The sequence below is a fragment of the Coffea arabica genome, chromosome 5e (genome assembly GCF_036785885.1).
Source record: "Coffea arabica cultivar ET-39 chromosome 5e, Coffea Arabica ET-39 HiFi, whole genome shotgun sequence".
Classification (NCBI taxonomy): domain Eukaryota; kingdom Viridiplantae; phylum Streptophyta; class Magnoliopsida; order Gentianales; family Rubiaceae; genus Coffea; species Coffea arabica.
The window spans coordinates 51,955,422-51,978,626 of record NC_092318.1 but is presented as its reverse complement, the minus strand read 5'-3'; the positions used below and the strand labels follow the sequence as shown (position 1 = coordinate 51,978,626).

At 35.7% G+C, this 23,205-nt stretch overlaps 4 protein-coding genes across 15 annotated transcripts; 2 read left to right on the top strand and 2 right to left on the bottom strand.

Moving 5' to 3' along the window:
* Positions 1-3,811: 3,811 nt before the first annotated feature.
* LOC113743379 (uncharacterized) lies at positions 3,812-5,229 on the top strand. The gene is made up of 2 exons (XM_027271366.2): positions 3,812-4,212; positions 4,604-5,229. Exons 1-2 carry the CDS (start codon positions 3,939-3,941, stop codon positions 4,936-4,938), a joined length of 609 nt encoding a protein of 202 aa, XP_027127167.1. The 5' UTR covers positions 3,812-3,938; the 3' UTR covers positions 4,939-5,229.
* A 4,666-nt stretch (positions 5,230-9,895) lies between these two features.
* Positions 9,896-11,668, top strand: LOC140006740 (uncharacterized). Its single transcript, XM_072049219.1, has 2 exons — positions 9,896-10,266; positions 11,141-11,668. The coding sequence occupies exons 1-2, from the start codon at positions 9,975-9,977 to the stop codon at positions 11,425-11,427; spliced, it is 579 nt and encodes a 192-aa protein (XP_071905320.1). The 5' UTR covers positions 9,896-9,974; the 3' UTR covers positions 11,428-11,668.
* Positions 11,669-12,060: 392 nt separating this feature from the next.
* Positions 12,061-15,986, bottom strand: LOC113687943 (uncharacterized). 3 transcript variants are annotated; one of them, XM_027205488.2, is made up of 7 exons: positions 15,373-15,986; positions 14,782-14,859; positions 14,613-14,647; positions 14,467-14,522; positions 13,849-13,947; positions 13,105-13,192; positions 12,061-12,526 (listed from the first exon to the last, which is right to left on the bottom strand). In XM_027205488.2, exons 1-6 carry the CDS (start codon positions 15,802-15,804, stop codon positions 13,134-13,136), a joined length of 759 nt encoding a protein of 252 aa, XP_027061289.1. In that variant the 5' UTR covers positions 15,805-15,986; the 3' UTR covers positions 12,061-12,526; positions 13,105-13,133. The 3 variants fall into 3 exon arrangements, with proteins under 3 accessions (XP_027061289.1, XP_027061288.1, XP_027061287.1); XM_027205487.2 differs by having other exon boundaries at positions 12,061-12,523; XM_027205486.2 differs by having other exon boundaries at positions 12,061-12,459; positions 15,373-15,985.
* A 437-nt stretch (positions 15,987-16,423) lies between these two features.
* LOC113688189 (serine/threonine-protein phosphatase 7 long form homolog) lies at positions 16,424-22,434 on the bottom strand. 10 transcript variants are annotated; one of them, XM_027205913.2, is made up of 8 exons: positions 21,925-22,298; positions 20,758-21,006; positions 20,547-20,630; positions 18,588-19,369; positions 18,369-18,487; positions 18,196-18,283; positions 17,587-18,018; positions 16,424-17,480 (listed from the first exon to the last, which is right to left on the bottom strand). In XM_027205913.2, exons 4-8 carry the CDS (start codon positions 19,353-19,355, stop codon positions 16,728-16,730), a joined length of 2,160 nt encoding a protein of 719 aa, XP_027061714.1. In that variant the 5' UTR covers positions 19,356-19,369; positions 20,547-20,630; positions 20,758-21,006; positions 21,925-22,298; the 3' UTR covers positions 16,424-16,727. The 10 variants fall into 10 exon arrangements, with proteins under 10 accessions (XP_027061714.1, XP_071905317.1, XP_027061708.1 ...); XM_072049216.1 differs by having other exon boundaries at positions 18,588-20,630; positions 21,925-22,434; XM_027205907.2 differs by lacking the exon at positions 20,547-20,630 and having other exon boundaries at positions 18,588-19,384; positions 20,758-21,256; positions 21,925-22,299.
* Between the last annotated feature and the right edge of the window lie 771 nt (positions 22,435-23,205).

Below are 23,205 nucleotides of genomic sequence, written 5' to 3'. Positions count from 1 at the left end.
TTAAACGAGGCAAGGATGGGAGAGGATATTCTTGCTCTACTCTCTGCCTGAACCCTTGCTTAAATTTTTAATAATATATACATAAATATAAAATACAAAATACAATATAATTATATACACGTAACATGAAATTTTGTTATGATAAAATAAAATAATTATGTCTGTTAATCTTTTGTGGTTAAATGATAATCTCATTACATTAGTTTGCCTTCCTTTTTTTTTGAAAAATATAATGATAATTGATTTAGATTTTACATAATATCAAATATAAAGAAACAAATTCATAATATCAAAATGATTTCTAAACTTTATTTGTTGTTAATTTTTTATTAAAAATTCAAAAGAAGAATTAACAAATTCATTATTAGTGTTATACATGGATTAGCTATTTTTAAAAAATTTTGCTGTAGCAGAATTTTTAAATTATATTTTGGGATATTTTCAGAAAAATATTTTGGGATATTTAAGAGTAGAAGAGTTTCTAAAATATATTTTGAGATATTTTTTAAAATTTAAACTAATTTTTAGATTACCTTTTAGAGTACTTTTTAAAAAATTTTATTGTATTTGAAAAACTAGTTTTTGAAAAACACTCTCATCCAAACAGAGCGTAAGTCAAATGTAAAAACAAAAAATAGTAGGCTGGGCGAGGCAGAGGCACCCATGAAGATAATGGGTGGGGGAACGAGAGGTGGGATAGCGGTGAGAGTAGCAGGATTAGAGCAAGAGACCCAAAGAAACTTATGAGTGACAAAGTGGAGGTCGGAGGAGGGTTGTCCCAGCCTACTCTTGCGTCATTGCTATCCCTAGGTATGAACTATGAATTAGTTAAGGGTAATTTTATGCACAATGAAATTGAGACTCATTATAGATTAGATATCTTTGGAGGTATTTTTGAAATACTACATTGTAATATTGTATATAAAAAAATTTCATCAGGATTGTTTGTTGGTGTGTTTTTAAAATTTCAAATTTTATTGGGATATATTTTTTTAAAAATATAAAAACATTGGCAACCCGCCACCCCATCCTTTCTTCTCCACCCTATTGCCACTGCTATTGCCACACTTCCCTTCCCTTCCCTTCCCTTCCTTCCTCATCCTTCCTTCCCTCTGTTTTACTGTCAAAGTTACAATCTTTGGCTGTGACCCAAAGGTCGTGAGACTTTCTGGTTGCAATTAGATCTGGTTGTAGCTAGAGAGGGGAAAGAGAGAGACAGGAAAAAAAATGAGGGAAGAGAAGGAAGGAGGGAGGGGGTAACGTTGGAGGTGGTAATAGTGGAGGAAGGACTTTGATTAACGAGTCATGTTTAGTGAAACTTTATTAGGGTTACTCTTTTTTATATTTTTGTAAGTTGTATTTGAGATGTGTGTTTTTTGGATTATTTTTGAAATTATTTTTATTATTATTATAGATTACACAAAAAAAAAATAATTTGTAAAAAATAGGCTAATCCAAACAGAACTCGAGGTTAATGGATCATGTCTTAATGTTATTCTGCCCTTTTTTTTGGTAGGAATCTTAATGTTATTCTCATCTCTCAAAAACTGTCGCACTAATTTCATTTGAACAATGATCAAACCCTTGTGCCAAAAAATCCATCAAACGCACCATTCACCTATATAGCCGAGTGAGAAAAAGGTCAAACAGGGTAATTAGACAATTTTTGATTAAAAAAGGTCAAAAAAGTTGAGGAATTCTTTGCCAAGTTGGATGAAGATCATACCCCATGCGAAATGAATACTACATGTTTAATTAGTAATCTAGTGCATATAAGTTCACAAGAAAATGTCGAACTCGGCCTCGAGACATTGATTAATGTAGTCATGAGTAGAATATGGGAAAAATATAAATTGAAGTAAACCTATAGTAGGAATGCAACTGCTTAGCCGCATATACTGCTGCAAACCTAATGTAAATGCGCTACATGAAAAAATAAACATACCACCATCCTAATTGAATGTAGTACCATCTTTTCACTTAAAAGGAGAGCGAAGATAATACAAACATTAAGGATTGAATTCCGGCATAATACTTTGACAAATTAAAATGCAAGACCACAAATTTAATTCTACAGTAGATTTCTTCTAAAATGACAACTATGTTCTTCGTTAATCAAAAAGTTGATTTTTTTGAGCAATATGGACTTTTATTGATCAAGAAATAAGTGTGTACGGATAGAACACACATGCTTTCAATCAATCTCCAATACTAACTCCTAATTTTTTTTGGTCAATGGAAACTCTTCCATCAATGTAGTAACAATCCCTTCCGATCAAGAACAGCAGAGACGATGACCACAATAGAAATACGCTGTTGATGACATCAAAATTGGATTTATTTCAAAAACAAAAACTTTGTCATTTCTGTGGAAATAAAAATAAGTTACTTTTATTTTCAGATCACTAGCCCTTGTACTTTACAGATTAAAGTGAAACATGTAAATACTTTACGGACGAAAAGGGCAATTTGTGCAGACGTAATATACTAACAGATTTACAAATGCTGAACGTCGTCGTTTCGCGATGGTCGTCACTCGCCCAGAATGATCAATCCGGAATATACCCGTCCTCTTCGACGAGTTTCGTTTCACAGCAGTGAGTTCTTCAGTTCAATGTCAACATTATTCTTTCTCCGCGTCCTCCGTTTAGGAGCCAAAGAGGTTATACTGCGAAGCCTTTGCAGTTTTGCCTTTTCGATCCCCATTTCTTTGTAGAATGACGAAGAGTTCTAAGGAAAATTTATCAAATTGGTTCCTAATATTTTCACAAAAAAATTTTTTAGTCTCTAATATTTAAAATCAGTTAGAATAGTCCCTAACATATAAATTATGAGCCAGTTTGGTTCTAGTGCTGGTATTTGCTCATTTTTCTGGCTAAAAATAGCACACCTCTATCATGTGAGCATAATTTCAAAGGCAAAATCGGACCAAACTAGCTCATAATTTTGCCCTTGAAATAAAATGTTAGAATGGAGTTTCAGCCTTTCGGATATTCGCTTGTCTAACTTTTATTAGTCTTTAAAATTGAATGGAAGGGAAAAAATAATCCAAATGATCTGAGCAGCTAAAAATGAAGTAAGATTTCCATACTAGAAATTATTTCGTTTTCAGCACAAGAAATTGAAAAAAAAAAAAGAAGAATATGCAGCTAAAGTATATTGCAAACCGTTGTAATGAAAAAAAGGAAACGTCGCAGTGTGTAATAAAATGAGGAGGTATATTGTACAGTTCTCTTGGAGGTCCTCCAATGTACGTTGACTCACGGTCTTCGTTTTCAAGAGTTGTTTATTCTTTGAGAAAATCATTCAAAATGTATTCATAGTTAGTTAAATGATTTTTTTTTTTTACTTTTAAAATGATCACTTTATGTTCTTTATAAAATTAAGTCAATAAAAATTTGATTTAACTTAAATTTTTAACTATTTTTTATTTTGAATCTATCATATGACCCACATATGATCTTTTTTTTAGGATAAATAAGTTAAATTATATTTATAGTTAAACAACTAACTCGACTCAGTTATTTTTGCCTCTAAAAAAGTAGAATTAGAATATATTTCTTTTTTTTTCTAAAAATATAAAATCTAATTTAATCCATATTCTCTTTGTCATTGAAAAAATGGGATATAAACTTTTTATATATTAAAAATGACCACATGCAAGTCACGTGTTGATTTCAGGTTAAAAAATGATTAAAAAATTTAGATTAAAATTAATTTTATTAACTTGAATTTATAAAAGATACAAAGTTAATATTTAAAAGATGAAAGAATTTATTTAACAAAATGCAGTAGACAATTTGAATGATTTTCCTTTTATTCTTTCTGTTCACGGTTGGTGAGTGCTTGAACTTTACTCTCCTACTACCGGGCAGCAGACCTGCAATAGTTATAGTGGTTCCACATCTGAAAATTGATCGATAACAAAAGCAGAGCAGATGGGAGTCTGGGACTTGATCAACTCAACAACTGAAGCCGTGAAGCGAAACGCACCCGCTCCAGCGGCCGTCATAGATGCATGCAAAGCCTCCTACGGTTACAGCTCTGCCGTAGTTGGCAACATCGATAACGCTGTCAGAGTCAACGGGATGCAGGCGCTCAATGACTACATGCCCAGCGAGGAAACCCGGTCAAGGATCAGCCTTTTCGCTTCCAAGTTCACCCAAAATGCTGCTCGTCATGCTCTCCGGGAAGGGTACAAATTGATCCCTGGTCAGCTTAGATCCTAATCATACGCTACTTCACTTCCTTTGTCCGAGTTATTACATATACTACTATCTCGTATTAGATACAAAACTAAGACGAATCGAGCTCCGTGTACTCGTGTGGGCGCAATTATATATAATTATCGCAATCAACCACCAAGTGCAGTCTTAGTTGGTAAAAAGTAATTCAATCCTGAGGATTATTGTTATCTTATTGATCTAGATGTAATTTTTTTTTTTTAAATTGGGTTCATGTGTGGACTGAGGCCTTGCGGAGGCTAATCTACTAGCCAGAAGTATATTTCGAGAATATATTCAATAATGAGAATATGGTTCGGCTATTGGAAGTATATTTTGCTGGATATTTTATTTATTTTATCGGTTTCATTCATCTACAGGTGGAAAAGCAGTGGCTGAAATTATTTCTGAGACAATGAATGATGTGAAATCTGAGAATCTCAGCACACAAAAGATGATGGCAGTGACCCAAGTTACTGGAAGTGGTGGCGGAGGGAAAGTCTCCGCTGGCAGGAATTTGCTTGACCGAGTAGAAATGCAAAGCAGAGGTTTGGAAATGGGGTCAGCTAACAAGGGAAACTTTGCGGCGGAATCAACTGCAAATCAGACACCAGAAGATGTGCTTCGCATTTTCATGATGAAGGAGTTTATGGGCAAGCGTTTTGCTGATGATTTGATACTTCCTCAGATTATGCATGGCATCAAAACCAAGTAAATGGCTGCAATAAGGTCTTTGATCATTAAGTAAGGCTTTGGTCTTTCCTACTGATGGAGTAATATGCTTTTCTGATTTCTGTAGTCTACTCTGGTGTGTTTCAGCAATATATAAATAGTAGTAGTTTTTTTCTTGAATCCAGCTCCTTCAAGCCTTTATGGTGGTTTTCATTGTTTAAAAAGGAAAAAAAGAAGAAGGAAAGAAGCTGTTGTTGGGTTTTCTGCGTCTTCCTAATGAACTTGTGAAGTTTCCGGAAATTATAAAAAGAAAAGAAAAAAGTTTGAAGAATAAGCCCATGTATGAGTTGGCTATTAGAATTGCTTCAAGACTTGTGCATTTTATTTCTGCATTGGCTGTATCAAAATCCGAGGGTGCAAGTTTTGCACCAAAGTGACGGCAACTTATCCAGCAGCCGGTTTAAGGAACAGGCTGCCCATTTTTCAGTTCTCTTCCTGTTATCTTCACTCGTATACCCGGCAAATCGACATCTTATTTAAGCTAGTGTAAGGAAGAGCTTCATATTTTTCAGTTTTCTTTCTTTGATGATTACTCGTGTCAGCATCAAGGCAAGGTTCCAGCTCATATTTTGTCTTAAATTTTGGCTTTTAAAACCCGCTAATCCTGCAATTCTCTTATTGTAAGGGCTCCATTCGATATAATGTCAGCTTTGATCATATGCTACTCCCATCACCAATAGCTAGTTTGGGAGATGGGATTTGATAGGAAAAGAAAAGAAAGTGGGAGGAAGGAATATTTTTCTTTCATTTGCGAGTAAACTCGTGACAAAAGACAAAGGATTTGGTAGAGGGATTCAGCATACTTATGGCTTGATTTGGACCGAATGTCAAACAAAGCCCACAAAATTTTTCAAAATACCAATTCTATCCTTAGATGAGTACTAAACAAAATTTTAATGACATATATATTCTAAATCATTCTATTTTTTTTTCTGAACTTCCAAATAACATCAAAATCACTACAATTCTTTTTCTCTTCTTTCCTTTTTTTTTTTTCATAACTTAAGTTTTGTCGTCTTTTCTTTTCTATTCTATGCTCCCAAACTAGCCATAAGGGAAGAAAAAGAGACTAGTTAGTAGGCACTGATCATGAGAAGAGGTTGGAAGTTGAGGAGATTTCTATTTAGTGGAGTTAATAATAACATAATTCAATGTAGTACTTATCAACTTAGGGTACCCTTTTAACTTCTATCCATCATCAGCTTTCTCAATTCAGCTAACAATAACATGATGATGTTTGGCAAAAGATTTGGCATTTTCTTGTCTTGGTGTTAGTGGTCGAGTGAGTGCTGCTGTTAGTTTAAGCGCGCCGTTGATGGGCAATTCATAAAATAATAACTTCTATGAGCATGTTTTGAATTAAAATTAGGGTTATTATCGCTTTACCCCCTTAAACTATATCACTACTATCAGTTTACCCCCTAACGTTGTAATCTTTTAGTCACTTTACCCCCATAAGTAATTCAACTCAACATGTTAAGAAATTTTGAATAAAAATACCCTTTTATTTTATAGCATTACTAAATTGTTATTATCACTTTATTCTTTTGGATTATAGTAATACAATTACTTTAATTCCTAATATTATTTTATAGGCATTTTACCTCATCATTAATCTAACTAGTATGGTAAAAAATTTTAAATATATTTACCATTTTTATATATAATTAAAAATAAAAAGTTGGAATGGTTATTCTTCCTTTTTTTTCACTTTAAGAGATCGAAAAACATAAAAATAAAAGGATTTTCTCAAATTTCTTTTTTTCACACTTATTAATACTAGGAAAAGAAAAAGAGAAAGGAAAGAAGGGGACAAAAATTAGATTTTACAAAAAAAGAAAATAAAGAAAAGTCTAACATTATTGTATTACTTTAAGGTCGTCGGGATTAGAATTAGAATTTGGTGGTAAACAAAAAAAGTGAAATAATTTTAAAATAATAAAAGTATTTAATTCTTTCTTATTTGTAATTTTTAAAAAAAGAATTGAGCTCTCTCTCTCTCCCTCCCCCTCCCCCTCTCCATTTTTTTTTTTCAAGGAAAAAATACACTTTTTATCCTCAAAGGTTGGGTTGATGACCAATTTCGTCCTCGAAGCTTCACCAAGAATACATGTCATCCTCAAAGTTCCTGAATTTTGACCAATTATGGACAATTAACAGAATAACACTCAATTTGGATGAAAAGCAGCACGTACAAAGCATGCCCTGTTAGAACCAACTTTGCATTCAACAAAAAATAGGTAAAACCTATTCTTGCTTCATTTATGTCCTTTCCACTTCTTTTCTTATTGTAGTTCTAAAAAAATTTCTAACCACTAAATCCAGTCATTTGCTAGCAAAAAGGTTGACATAAATGGTCGACATCCACTTATTCATGGATTATAGGTGACTTGGATTTGAGTATCTATCCAAACGTATTAAATTAGCCCAGTCCATTTAATTTAATTTTTTATCTATAAAAAATATAATAGAGGAAACCCTATTTGCAAAAATAGAGGAAAGCCATAAAAAACTGTTAGGTGGTTGTTACTTTATCTTGTATAGAAACTACCAACTGTTTATAACTTTAATTTTAGGGATAATTTTAGAAACCTCAGGGGAGGTTTTTGACTATTGCAGATAGGTCCTCTCTAATTTAAAAGATTACATTTACCTTCTCTACTATTAGCATTTCAGTAACAATATAAAATCGCTATGCTAAATTTGTCCTAAAAATCCTAAAATACCCCTTTGTTAGTTAAAAGGGGGGAGAACTCGCTCATGAATTTCTTCCATATTGCAACTATTGCAATCCGCATAACTACCACCCTAACGAAGTCAATAAGCCACCTTAATTTAATCCTCGTATTCTCATAATTTCGAAAGCCCAACTTTGCAGCCTTAAAGCTTCCTGGGCAAATCAATTATGACAATTAACATTTGCATTCAACCTAATCTTTTTCCTCAATTTTTTTTGCCTAAATTTTGTATCTAAATTGACCAATGTCATTATTCAAATTCAATCAAAATGGATGCAAGCTTGCTGATGCTAAAATAATATAACCCATCAAAAATACCAATATGGAGCAACCAAAAGCAATATTAGAGACCACATTCTATGTCTTTAGGCAAATTTGATTATAGTTCTTGTATCCCAAAATTCTTTTTTTTTTTTTTTTGCACAATTAGTATAATAGTGTAATCTTCCTCAATCTATGTTTCTTTTTTTGCCATCATTTTATTTTCTTGTTTATATTCTGTATCACTGCCATTCTTTTCATTTTTATTTAGTTTGACAACAAATATGCTTTGACAACTTATCATTTAGCAATGTCAATTCAATAATACTTACAAAAAAGGAAAACAAAAAAAAAAGACGATCTATTTCCATAATAATGAGGATTCGGGATGTATTAGATAGTTGTGTAGATGACGACTTTGAAAAAAATGTGGACTATCAAATACAGGAGAGAAAAAAGGTAAGAGAGAGCATCAAAGAGAGAGAATAAGAGTTTGTTTTGTGTGGTAGCCGTTATTTTAAAATGAAAGATTAGTTTTAGTTGTAGGCTTTTTTAGAAATTATCTATAAGTGAAAGATATTACAGTTATTTTACTGCATGAATGGAGGTTAATGTAATTATTCAAAACTAAGGGAGGTGAGTAAAATTGTCAGAAACCTCGGGGAGGTTTCTAGAATTATTTCTTTCTTTTATCTTGTCCAAAAATTATCACCTCTCTATAACTTCTTTTTTTTGTACCTTCTCTAGAAATGAAAAAAATGCTAGTTGTGCATAGGATTCTTTGTGAGCTTCTTTTATTTCCTATAAACTATCAGCTGTTTGTTGCTTTCGTCCATTATTTGAGAAAACTATCAGTTATTTATGGGTATGATTTTCAGTTCCAAGCTAAAATGGGCATTATATAAAAAAAACCACCAACTGTTTTTATCTTTATGCTAATTTACATGTCAATAAAGTAAGAAGGAAAATTTTGGTAGAATTTTGCCTTAAATTTTAACAATCCGAAGTAACAACCAAACTGGATACTGTAACTAAATTAATATAACCAACTAAAACCATAAAAAAAGAAGAGGTATAAGCTTGTCAAAATTGCATTCCAAGTGGTCCTTGACATGGCTCCTACTGAATATGGACCACAAACAAAATAACGTAAATATACAAATTTTAGTATTCAAAAGTTATAACACTGGTATCTGCACTTCCGAACGGGTTTTATCTATTTTTTATTGGTTCTAACAGAGCATGCTTCTCACGTGCAGCATTCCGTCCAAATTGATTGTTATTCTGTCAATTGTCTCTAATTGGCAAAAATTCAGGAACTTTGAGGATGAAATGTATTCTTGATGAAACTTTGAGGACGAAATTGGATATCAACCCAACCTTTTAGGATAAAAAGTGCATTTTCCCTTTTTTTTCAATATTAATAAGATTGCCAGGAAGAAAGAAATTAATATTTTAACTTTTTTTCTTGATACTAAAAAGGAGAAGAGTCATTCTAAATTTTTTATTATTTTTATTATGTAAAGATGAGCGTATTTTCTTCTAAAATTTTTTAACTTGTTAAGTTGGTTTAATGGTAGGATAAATTGTCTAAATAATAACTCTAGGGGTAAATTGATAATGAGACTATATTTTATGGGGGTAAAGTGACAATAATTTTAAGGGTTAAACATGTCTTTTCACTTTAATTAACAAACTCCATTAAGTTTGACCGTTAGTCTTGGGGGTAAAGTGATTAAAAAATAATATTAAGGGAAAAATTGATAGATATTAAGGGGGTAAAGTGATAATATCCCTTAAAATTATTTAAAAATAATTTCAGCTAAGTAATTTTGATAATTAAGTGCGTACTTTTGACTTTGGGGATTATGGAAAGTCAAAATAAAATGTCAAGAAAGAAAAAACAAAAGTAAAACGATACAAAAGTCGTACTAAATTACAAAAGCCGAAGGCCGGACGAAAAAAAAGGGAGAGAGAGAATCTGAAAGACTGAAAGGCCTATAGTCACTCTCCCTTGAAAATGGGTATATGGGATGAGCTCCAATTCAGTGTGTCCAGACTTGTAAACCGAAAACCTTCCGGTCCGAGCAAACGTCCGTCCGATACAATTACAGCTCTCCACGGTCAGCCAGCCAGCGCCTTGGTATCCAGAGCTACAAAAGTCGTAGATGCCGTTAGATCTAACGGGGCTCAGAAATTGGATGACTATTTCCCAGGCCCTCACCGCCGCGAAAAGATAAGCCGGGTTCTGACTAACCTTGGCAAATTCGCCGTTGACTCCGCCATCGAAAAGTGCCTCAAAAGCGTCACCGGTCAGACACCTTCCTCCCCTGTACCAAACATCTTACTTCATTGATATATTTCTCTAAAATAGGGATAATTGTCGCCCGGATTATCTGATATTTGCTTTAAATATCCAATTTTTGCTTCAATTTGATGTGATTCTAACTGGATTACGAAATTCAAGTGGTGGGACTGTATTATTTAATTGAACTAGTAATTAAAAAATTAAAATTGCCTAAGATTGCTGTTGATTGTTTATGGCTCTTCCCCCAAATATTTGTATAATTGATTGATTTGCTTTGGCTAGGCATGTTTCAGTATCAGTTTTTGAGGAAGGAACCACATAATCTAATACTTGTTTACGCCATGTAAATTTCTGCTTGAGCATTGAGTGTAATGTAAAGCTGACTCATGCTACTAGGATTGACAGTGAGAATTTGAGATGGAGAAAAGGACCAAGCCTGGACTCTTATGACTCCGGTACAAATTGTTATTAAATCCAAATATGGAACTGTGAACAGAGGGGATTTTGCCTGGAAGAAATATATAACCTTGAGTACTTGACCAAGAGTTACCAACTGAGCAGTAAGCACTAGAAGCACTATCACAGTACAGTAAATTATTCTCTTAGTAAGTGTTCAATATGAGTCAAATATTGTATAGGATTTATAGGACCTTTCAAGTTGTAGGAGTGATGTTCTTAAATTCGCATCTGGAAAGCGATTTGGCTGAAATGTACTTGGTTTGCGCTTAGACTCGAAATTTGATTACTCACACCATCTTGAAACTTTACCTAAAAAATTGCCCCTGTTGGTCTTGCTGCTTTCTTTATTGATATTTGAATCTTCCTTGAACATTTGCCAAATGGGGCCATAGTTTATGCTTTTTACTTGGTATCTGCAGGTGGCATGCAGGTGTATCAGATAGTGAGGGAAGGACTGAAGGATCAACCTAAATCACGCCCTTCCAATGAGATTAAGAAGCAAGACCTCACGGTAGCAACAGAGGAGATGCAAGCTAAAATGGAGAAAATGCAAGAGGATGTAAATATACTGAAGCAGCAAAACCAGACATGTGCTGAGTGTTCAAGGGAATTGGAGCCTTTGAAAGAGCTCTCTGATGAGCCTATACAGACTCCAACTTCTGCAGAGACTGACAAGAAGAAGGTCTTTATCCGTTCACGGCTCTAGAATCAGGTGACTTATGGCCTTGTCTAGTAGCATGTATTCTGTGTACTGCATGAAGTCGCCTGTTGATTTCCTTGTATAATTCTACTGTGATATTGTCGGCTGGTTGTTGTATATAGTTTTCTGTTGTTTAACTGGTGTTTTGACGGAAGAGTATCTGAAACTCTTTTTCGGTTGTATAATTGACTCGTGGAAACTGGAACTTACAATTAAATAGGCTTAATTGCCAGAGGCATTTGTGAAAGCATCAAATGTGTTGAATCAAGCATGGTCCTTTTTTTTTTTGAAATTCGAATCAAGCATGGTCCTAGTTCATCCAGATTCCAGGGTAGTATTCTTGCCATTCTTAAATAGTGGCACGCTCGCATAGTAATCCTATCCTATTATTGATATCGATGTCAACTGGGGTAATGGCCGGTATCCGAGTTACTATTCATGTAGGACTAAGGCAAACCACGAGTGACAAATTCGTTTATAGCGTTTTACAACGTTGAGGACTGATGTTACTGCCCAAATATAGCTGGGCACTAAAACTCTAGTCCAATGTCAAAGGTATGCTTACGGGCCATCGTGGTAGGAGTCCAATACAAGCTTGTGTCCGGGGACACAAATCTGTCTGGACAAATGGAGAGGGTATCCAACACAAGTCTATCTATCTATCTATCTACACTGGAAATGGAATCTCCTTTCAAGGTTCAGTAGCTCCCCACAAACCTCTCTTACGCCCCTCTCTTCTCCAATGCCAAAGAATGGCGGAGTGGGCTCACAGAGGACAGAAAGCAAAAGCTAATTTTACAGGAATCCTGTAACATTTCCAATCTCATATATGGCTTACAGGCGCAAAAAGATGTACAGCAACTCTACCCAAATTTTAGAGAAGACAGTGGTACAAATTTCCATCTTTCAACAAGGAAACACTAGACAAACATTGCGTGACAAGAATTATAGCTGGAAAGTTGAATGGATAAACCACTTTGCTCGGTCAAACAACCCGCGCTTGCAACTAAATCCATTGCTTTGAGACACCATATGCCCCTGGGAGGATTCAAAGAGGGTATCATGATCTCTATCAAGAGACTCTCTCCTTACCAGGCTCAACCTGCTTTTCCATTGACATCATACGTAGGCATATATTGTAAAGAGCTTAAAGTAGAAGAGCACGCAGATGTGCATGGAAGACAGGAGCAACTAAGATAAACTGTTGGCATCTCCAAAAAAGATCTCAAAAGCACGATCAAGATGACACAAGTGGTGCAGTTAAACTGCACACAGTGACTTTTCAGCAAGATAACTACTGCTTATAGTCATTGTTAAAAATATATTAAAAGATCAGTATTGAGTTTATTTCGCGAAAAATGGTTTTAAGGCATTTTGACCTCATGGTCACGCTATTATTCTTTTGTAGGAACCATGCCCAGCGATTCCTGTGGGTAATTATCCATCCTAATTAACAGTTGGCATGAGATGCAGATGCTCTACGTTAGACTATCGAGTACTGACTCAGTCAAGAATGAGTGGCTTTTCCCCAAAAATGCTAACCAAAATGCCTTACGTGTAACTATAGAAAATGAGGAACATAACAGTTCCAATCTAGAATGAGATTACTGTCACTGGGTACCATGTGTGTCAAAAAAGTGGAAATTGAAAAAAAAAAAAAGGACTTAAAAGTCAGATTCTTACCAAATGCCGTGTCTGGGATAAAAGGTGCCTTACTCTGCATCTTTTACTTCAGCTTCAACATCGACAACTGATACAGATGAATCCTTTCCTGTACAGTGGGAATATTGTGTGCTTAAATTTGAAGGACAGCAATTTTAGTAACTTGGAACTAAATGCTTCATCACAGTGCAAATTTCAACACCAGCATCAAAATAACCAAAGACTGAGGTTCTATGTTCAGATGAATCTTGAATTGCAAAAGAATGATACTGATTTAGTGCGACTGAAAGTTTCATAAGGAAAATGATTTACTTTCTTCTACCCTTTTGTTCGGCATTCCTTTTTCTTTACCCCATTTTCCAGCTCCCTAAACCCTGAAGATTATATTCTGTATAGATATCAGGTTTTGGGGAAACAGAATAGAACAAGTATATTTTTAGAAATTAAGTGGCATAGATGTGACCAAAATTCAACATAACATTTAATAAATTTAAACTAAGTGCATCTGTTAAAGGAAATTATTGCGGCCAGCAATTCCAGAAGCATGAGACAGTTGTTACAGTAGTAAAGACTGATATAAGTTCAGAATTCAATATTGAATTTAACAAGCACCAAAGCAAAGGTTGTCTCCTAACTTAAGTGCAAACTTACATAAACCATGGCAGGAATCACAGGTTCTGCTGTTGCTCTTAAAACAAATAAACAAATACTGCTTGCATGCCTGATGCATAAGACAGCGTTAAAGAAGGGTAAAGAGGCACAAACCTTTCTTTGCATGAGGGAAAAAATCATTGAATGCGTCCTCAAAAGTAGTGGATTGGTTGGAAAACTTTACCGGATCTCTTACAAACTTATCTCCTACCACTAAAACAGATAAATAGCACATGAGTTGACCCTTGAAGCAAGGTAATATACTGCTGACTGAAAGGAAGAGGTGGAGCACTGTAGGTAGGGGAAGAGCTTTCTTCGCAATAGTGAAGACTATCAGCTATAAAAGATGATTGTAAGAAGTGTAGGAGTTTCAGTGCAAAACCATGGTAAAAAATTAGACTAATGAAAAAGAAATTCATTTCAATTACAGCAAAATATAAGCAAAATGAAGGAATTCTATGGGAAAAGCTGTTGTCAATAAACTTTTAGTTCATTAACAAAAATTCTAAGCTTGCTAATCATTTGAATAAAGGTAAAGTAAATGATCACAAGTTAAAAAATTAAACTAGTATTTTACCATGTAAAGAAGCCTGGCAAAGCCACAAACACAATCTGTAGCCATATAACTACAGCGATGTTCCAGAAGAATAAATTTCTGGACAAATTTAGTAAAATGCTTTTACAAAATGGGCAAAATGCAGAATAGCAGGCCAAGATGGAATTTGTTGTTACCTGAGAACGGTTGACTACAGAAAGGGCATAGCTGTAAATCATCATTAAGCGTAGATCTGAAATCAATGAGCAGGCAAAGAAAGAACCATAAGAACAAGGAATTCATAACTAATGTTATCAATACTTAGGGTTAGAGTTGATCTTACTTGAAAACTTGAAAAACGTTCCCACAGTTTGGACACTGCAGATACAACAGAAAGTGATATCAGACGTACTGGTACATCTTTATATCATATGTTCTCAGCAGGAAGCTTCTTGTTGCAAGCGAACGGCCTATTGTAGCAGAAAATACAGATTGGAGGTTTGGTTACTCACAGTGCCTTGGACGATGTCCCGTCCAGCCCACCAGAGAAAAGCTCCCAATCCCACAATTGGTAGCAGCACGGCAAGAAGCTGATATCAGAATTGTCAGAAACTTTTCAGTATCAGGAAGGCATCGATTCACCCATATTCATCACGCAACAATTAGAACTTATATATGGACGTAGCAAATTGTACCAGTACATAAAACTGCCACGTATGTCAAATCCAAGAATTAACGTTTCATAGTTGATTAAAGAATCAAAATGTAGAGAAAAAAAAAAACAACGTAGCAAAGACTGAAATATATCACATCTTCTGGTCATCCATGAATTTTGCAACTAATTTCAAGTCGATACATTGAACATATTGCTGCTCCCACTTCCACAAACACATTAAGGACGCACATTAATCTTGGAATGAGGCCCCACATACAAAAACCTACAGTTTCATACACAAAGTTTTAGCAGATGCAAAGTGCAGTACCAGATAGATTGCCAGATGGTCACGCAATGCAACTAAAAATACAGGCGAAAGATAAATACTAACTAAAAACACAGATACAGGGAGAAAAAGAGGAAGATAAAGGTAGACAGGTTACCATACCCAAACAGAAACAATTGCATCCAAAACCCAACCAAGCTGTCCAGTCACTGAGAGATAAATCAAGCCAATTGCCAAAGCAAGGTTCCCCAATACTCTAGCATTATCTCTTCTGCCACCGCCACCTCCACCTCCACCGCCACCACCAAGGCCATTGAATCTCACAAGCACTACCCTCTTGCTCTTCTTCCACCCATCTTCTCCGATAAAAGTCCCATCTTTAATCCTGTTGACTCTCAAAAATGTCAATTTCCTCTCGGAAACTCCTGTTTTCAACCAATATTTACATACCAATCGAATCTTTCTTCTTGAAAGACTGCGAATGTTGATGGGCTCGGATACTTTCAATCCCAGAAGCCTCTGCTTCCTCAAACAATCCTGGGGTGGAAAGTCTAAGGCAGAGAAATTAGTGGAAATCTGAAGAAATGCTGTCATGGCAGCTGTTAGTGTATTAATTTAAGTTGTTTGACTAATTAAATGTGGAGGTGAGCTATTCATAGTCCATTAAGACTGATGAGGAAGCAAGGATAGAGATGCATGGATATTTTTAGCTCCATCATTCTTCCAGAAACTTATTGGGATGGAGACTAATAAGGACCGATGATAGAATTTTCCCTTTCCGACGTGGCCTAACGGATTTTGTCTTATTTTTCTACTTATTAAATTCTGAGAATGTGTTTGGGTTGAAATTTTCTGGAATTTTTGTATGTTTTAAGGCTTTATTCTTTTTTTTTTTTGTCAAATAATAACCTCCATTCTAAGAGGGGAGGGGAGGCTCAGTTAGGCCAATTTAGAGGATCCAATAGATTCGTCTAATCGTATAGATTTTGAAGAATTCACATGAAATAATGATAAAAGTTAAGGTTTGAATCTTTGATATTTCACTCCATCAAAATTTTAAATTTTTATAGTGACCAACAGTCCAAAGGCCGTTGGTTCTATAAGGCTTTATCTAGAAATGAATATTTCTTTATTTAGGCATTTGTCATTTCTTTCTGACCACAATTACCAAATGCCTGATTAAATAACCACAAATGCTTTGCAAGTAGTCAAGTACAATAAAATTCAGTTTCGACTCTTGTAGATGCTGATCAGAGAAAGAAAATGATACTTCACAGAAAATGTAACGGTTCTGAAGAAGAAGAAATTAATAAAAGAAAAAAAGAAAGTAAAAAGCTGAAACTCAGCTGTAAGAAAAAGAACCATAATTACATGTAACAACCAAAAAATATGCATGGATAATTAGAGAGCCACTAACATATTCACTCTGCAAACAGAAATGAAGGATTCTACTTCACTTCAACTTCAAACTACTTTAGCAAAGAAAAGATGGGAACTGGGGTTCTTCTCTGTAGTTGTCAACTTTTGGCCTTTCTTTTCTTCAGTTTTGGGCGCTGAGAATTCTCCAAACAGGACATAATTAAATCATCCTCGACTGTTGAGTTCAGTGTAACAAACATCTCAGTCGATGGCTCTGTTGCAATTGCTCCAACCATGTTATCCAATTCTAAAATGTTGGGCTGTGTGGTATTCAGGACTGGGGGTATTGATGAAGAATCATGTCTTGAAACGTCGGATGTGGCTACATTCATGGTGTCCACAGGCTCAGCTAATGAAGTGTCTGGTTCAACCTTGGATTCTACGGGTATGCCCACAGTGACTAAATGCTCAGCTGATGAAAAATCTTCATGAGCAACTTCAGGTGCTGCAGATGCAGACAGCGCAACATATGGTTCTGCGTCTGGTGTAAAGACTTCATGAGAGTGTGTTGGGGAATGGTATGGTGGTGCCAGTGAAGAAGATGGAGTTGACGCATAAGGTGAGGAAATGTCTGCAGAGTTGAATGCTAGTCGATCACCAATTGATAATCCCATTTTTCCTCCTCTCCGGGGTCTACGCCGCTTAACCTGTGATGGACCAACAATGGTAGCGGCTATTGGAGCTGGTTGAGCTAGATCTGGTCGCAGAGTAAGGCGTCGATCTTCATGAGCTCCAGTTAGAGCATGTTTACATAAATCCTGGATTTCCCTCAGGATGTCAGATCTGGAAACTTCACCCCCCTGATCTATTGCATCACTACAGCGATAATAGATCCGTTGTAAACTCTGAGCCTGTGCAAATGACCAATCTCTAAGTTCACATTTTGAAAACAAACTATTTAAATAATCAATGAAATAATGATTTTCAGAACCAAAAACTCCTAGTATATTATCTTACCATGAGCTCAATAACGCCCCCAACTCCTTGGTATCCACTGTCTGTACGATTTGCAGGGTTGCCAATTAGTAGACGGGTAATCCGCCTGTACCAAATCATATATGGATCTGAATAATCCATAGGACCATCAACTGGGGATTCACAGACTACACGGGCATGGCGGTCTGCCCACATGTCCACATATTGCTTGTGGTGTTGGACCCAATCAGTGTTTTGTCTTCCCCGTCGATCAACGGAATGGAGTTCCTTAATAGTGTCACATTCGGCGGGGATACCCTGGTGCTGACCAAATTGACGTAACACACGGTTTGGATAATGCAGTTCTACGACATCAAAACATATAAGAGGTGAAACTGTTTGCCAAATATCACGTCCAGATAAGCAGCAGTCAGGCAAACTGGTGATGATATCTGCATAGGGCTGCCATACAAACTGCAGCAACTCCAATAATTAGAATGTGTGCAATTTAAAATCCTTATAGAAGAAAGGTGAAAAGGGAAAATGATATTCTGTTTACACATAAATGAGATACAAGCTTATTCAATCAGAAAGTGTATCAGAAATGTAAAAAAGACTGGTTGTAGATTAAGAACATAATTTTGTAAAAACCTGGTCATCCTTCATGCAGTCCAACATGTCCCTGTACACAACCAAGACATGCATTCCCACCTTTTCCAGCTTAAATCCAACATCCCACCTGCAAATAGATCCATTCTTATAAAGTAAAAATGTCAATAGAAAATAACTTGAGAGCGTTTTGTCAACAATACCAAGTTGTATACCTAGCGCCATAAGGTCCAGCAGGTAAAGGCTGATCTCCGTCCCCCACAAAAAATGGTGGCTGCTGTCGAGGGGCTAATCTCTCAGGACGGATGAGCGGTATTCTCTCCCATGCCCATAACTATGAGGTTTTTCAAACAGCATTCTTAAACGAGAAACAAGAACGAGCAAGGCATGACATTTGGTGATTGTTCATAGTCATATCGTAGTAAAATACTAACCTGTAGAAGAACTAGAGGCCCACATACACCATCTACATTTGATTTAGTAGCCCGACATAGAGCACGGTATAATGAAGCAAGGACAGCACTACCCCAACTAAGCTTGCCAGCTGCCTCAAAATCCCTTAACAAAGGCAAAAACATTAGTTTTACCTTATTATTTGATGCATCTGGCAGCAATAAACCACCAAGAAGCTGTAGTATGCGTGCTCTAGCAAAGAATTGCACTACATGATCTGGGGCATCTGGCTGTAATGGCTCAACCTCAAAATGGTCCTCTATGGATTTCAGTTTAAGGCGCCCACTGTCAAAAGCACTCAATGGCGGTCTAAATCCTAATAGTTCCTCACACATTTCTTGCCACTCCTCTGTGGTCCGAGCTATATCATGCCCAGTCACTGGCTCACCATCAATTGGGAGGCCCCACATGATAGAGACATCCTGTAGAGTGACAGTAGCCTCACCAACAGGAAGATGAAACGTGTGAGTTTCTTGGCGCCATCTCTCAACAAGTGCTGTGATTAAAGCATGATCTAATTGTATATGACCCGCCTTATACACACCATAGAAGCCAGCTTGGATCATCAAGCACTGTATACGAGAATCTAATTCACCTAATCGCCAGAATGCACCATCACACCTTCTACATGTAAGTGGCTCAAATTCTTGACCACGCCATATGGCTGTGGACCTATGATCATACTGCAGAGTCAGCACAGACTCATCTATGGGTCCTGGATGCAAGTCATGATTAGCCCCACGGTCCATCACTACTTTAGTACCTGGAAAATAGTTAGCTATCTCCATACATGAAAACTGAGTATTAAGATCAGAAAAAAATCCATATCTAAATCTAGTTTTACATAAGGCACCACTGTGACAAATCTCAGGCTTCAATATTCCTCTGAACCATGTTACACTATGACCAGAAAAATGAAATTGATTTTGTCAAAAAAACAGTGTCCATGTTTTCTTCTTCTTTCCAGATAAATTTTTACTCATCTAGTGCAACTTTTCAATACTTTCAACATATATTAGGGATTTAAGCATATAAAGAAACATGAACCCAGGATCTATAAAGACCAATATTGGTATTTGTTATTCCATAAATACTATTTATGCTGCTTGCTAGGAAAAAATTTTGAACTTTCCCAAACAGAAATGATGATTAAAGCACTATCATATCCATTTATGTGTAGGCTTGACACTCAATGACCCATTAATTCTTCAATTTTCATGAAGAACGTCATTCCAAATTCATCTTGCCATAAAATATGGAAGAGAGGTAGCACCATAATTTGACAAACTACTGGATCATTTTTCCAATGTAAAGGATAAGTCATAAGTCATAAGTCAGTTCGATCCTCTTCAATGAATGAATTTGAAGCACTATGCATAGTTTGTATAACACATTGTAATGCACTATTGCACTAAATAAACAAACACACAAGTACAAACAACATTGATACAGAGAGAGAATCCTTCTCAAAGAATGCAACCCAAATTAAGTGATACATTCGATTTCTTATCTTAGTTACGACTGTTTGATGTAGGTAAATGAACTTTTATTACATGGGCACAATAGATCAAATGTTAGTCCTGGAAGCATAAGATATTAGCAAGTGTCTGATAAAGCATGTAAGTCTCATTTATGTACCCTCGAGAATAATGGGTTCTTGTGATAAAGTGGGTCACTGGAAATTCATTCCTATTTTGTACTCAACCACAGATAGTCCCGCCCATTAAAGATAATTCCTTGAGTTGGATAGTTATATAGGTGCAAGAAAAAGGCAACAACTTACAATCTTCCATTATACAATAAGATTCCTTTCTGAGGAATCCAAAAGAATAAAATGAGGGATTAGGACCTAACTTTTTATGCTACTTCATCTTGCGTGTTAGGCTTTACTGCAGAGAGATACAAAACAAAAATGACTAATGCCAAAGAGAGAATTTTGCCTGGCGATCACTGATAGTCAACAGCGACATACATATAGTTCCTCATGGTCCGACACAACCTCACTTTAAAATTGGAATTTGTACCTAAATCCAAAACTAGGCATCATATTGTTGCATAGTTACAGTACATTACAACTCTGGTTATTGAAGAAGTAAAGGTTTAAAATATCTATGTGAACTCTCGTTTAAGAGTAACAAAAGTTTTTTTCACCTCGAAACTCTTTTGGTTGCTTTGCCAAGGTAGAGCAACTCTGCATGCCTTCCAGTTTTTGGAATCGACCTTCAAAGTGCTGCATTTGTTCATCCTGACTTCTCTGTAGGTCTTCAATTGCTTTCTTTAAGTAGTCAATTGTGTGCTCGAGCCTTTCAATCTTCTCTTCATGGGTGTGAACTTTCTCATCTGGTGCTGTGTCAGTTGCCATTCAGACCTTGAAACTATCGTCAAAACTGATCATCAGAACTAAGACATGGAAATGTTAATCATCATTCGTCCTCATCATCCAAATTGGGCTAGCACACACAATCAACTCATGACATCTTCAACAGATGAATTTGCTCGTCAAAATATTTCCACTACAGCATGCCAAAACTAATTCCCACAAAATAGGCTAAAACCTGTTCAACTTATTCTGGAATCTTAAATTCAGCACAATATAGCTTTTTTTAGGCCAAAATCCATTTTGAGGTGCTGTCACCTTGATGTTGTCTAGCTGAAAGAAAGATGATTATGAGAAGCAGCCAGCAAGGTGCTTCGAAAGAGAGCTTTTAATTTTTCAAAAACATTTTGAAAGAAACATGCTATTGTAAATTAATTCAAGAGATTTCCGTCATTCCGCTTTTGCAATAGTAAAATTAAAAATGCTAAAGTGTTGAGAGCAAGCTAAGATGGCCAATTTATCAGAATAGATTGCAACCATATAAAAAGCAGAAATTTCAACATCCGCCAAAGTGTGGAACTAGCCATTCTCTTTATTGCAAAATTTTCACCTCCAAAATTCAACTATTCTCGACATACTAACATTTCTTAATTGCGCTGGAAAATCCTAAACAGACTGGCATCACCTCAATTGCAACACAAATTTTCTTGAAACTGAAACAAGTAAAAGAAAATCAAGCAAAACTTCCAAACCAGATTCAAAAGATAACTGAAATAACAAATATACTTAATCCAAGTAGATATTATGTAAGCCCAGAGAGTGAAAAATTCAAAACCATACGATTCTAAAACAAAAACTATGGAAAGTTGACATTTTCACACCAGAATTACGTTTTCCACAAAAACCCCCAAATTGATAGAACGTAGCAACATCGAAGCACAACTCATTGTCAAAAAAAATTAAAAATAAAAAATAGAAAAACTGAAAAACGGGATATTTACCTCAGTAGCCCAAAAGCTCAAAATCCCATTTGAGTATTTGCATGTAATGCACAAAAGAGCAGCATTTCATGAGGAATTCATAGCTAGGGTTTTGAAGGATGAATTGAAAAGATGAAGAGAAGATCAGTGTAACTTAGGCGGGAATTTTGCAGAGGTGATGAAAAAGGAGGGAATGAGCTGAGAGCTTTGAGAAGCTCCTCCAACGGCTACTGAGACGGAGGAAAGGGAACACAACTTCTGAAAGGGTTGCGATTTCAGTGCAGAATCGTCTTCTTCTAAGCACGGTTCATTTTCATTGATGGACGGCATCTTTTGGGCCGAATACCAACCAATTTGTCTTTGCCATTATTTGTAAATGGAACCCTTGAAAAGATTCTTTTGTAATTTTCGCCCTGTACTATATTTAAACCCCCCCCCCCTCTCTCCTCTCTTTTCCCAAAAAAAGAAAAAAAAACAAAACCTTCAGTTTCCTAGAGTGAAAAAAAGGAAGAAGAGGAAAGAGAAAACAAAAGAGTATATTTTAGAGATATTGGAAGTATTAGTAAGTACTTGTCAAATTTGATTCTAGAGTCACATTAAGAACTTTTACAAATTTATGAGGAGAGTTATAAATCTTTTTTTTTTATATATTTTTACGTATATTTATAGTAAAAGTCTTGCTTCACAGGAAAGGAAAAAAAAACCTACTTCGGACATTTTCTAGTGATCTTTAGAACTACATACGTGCAATTATTTAAAGAAAACAACAATCTATGTATTAACAATCGAGTAGTGGACGAGTTTGAATATTCTCACTATTGGACAAAGAAAATGCGGGTTGTATCATAATTAGTTGTGGAAGGTTAGAGAGAAAATCTCTAACCATATCAAAAAGCAAGAGTACAATGGATGCGAGGCTTGATCCATCCATCCTTCCAAATTTTTGTGTTCATATATCTGAGATGGAAGGGGAACATGAGCTCTCATTATCATGGCCTTGGGGTTATAGGCATTAAGCGTGAAGTCTTCCCATTTTGTTGTTGCGTGCTTCCTCTCGATGGATGACCAACCCAATACCTTGCCTGAGTCGTCTCCATAGACTGAAAGAGAGAGAAAATCTCCCTTGTCTACAGCGTATTTGATCTGTTCACTTCTCTCCGATTCTGCTGTACAAAATTTATATTCTTCTTTCAATGTGATTAACAAAGAAAAATCCCATCGTTGTTGATGAACATATGATGAGCGCAATGCTCCACTGACTTTGCATTAGTCGTTTTGGTATACAACCATTGCTCATTTCCT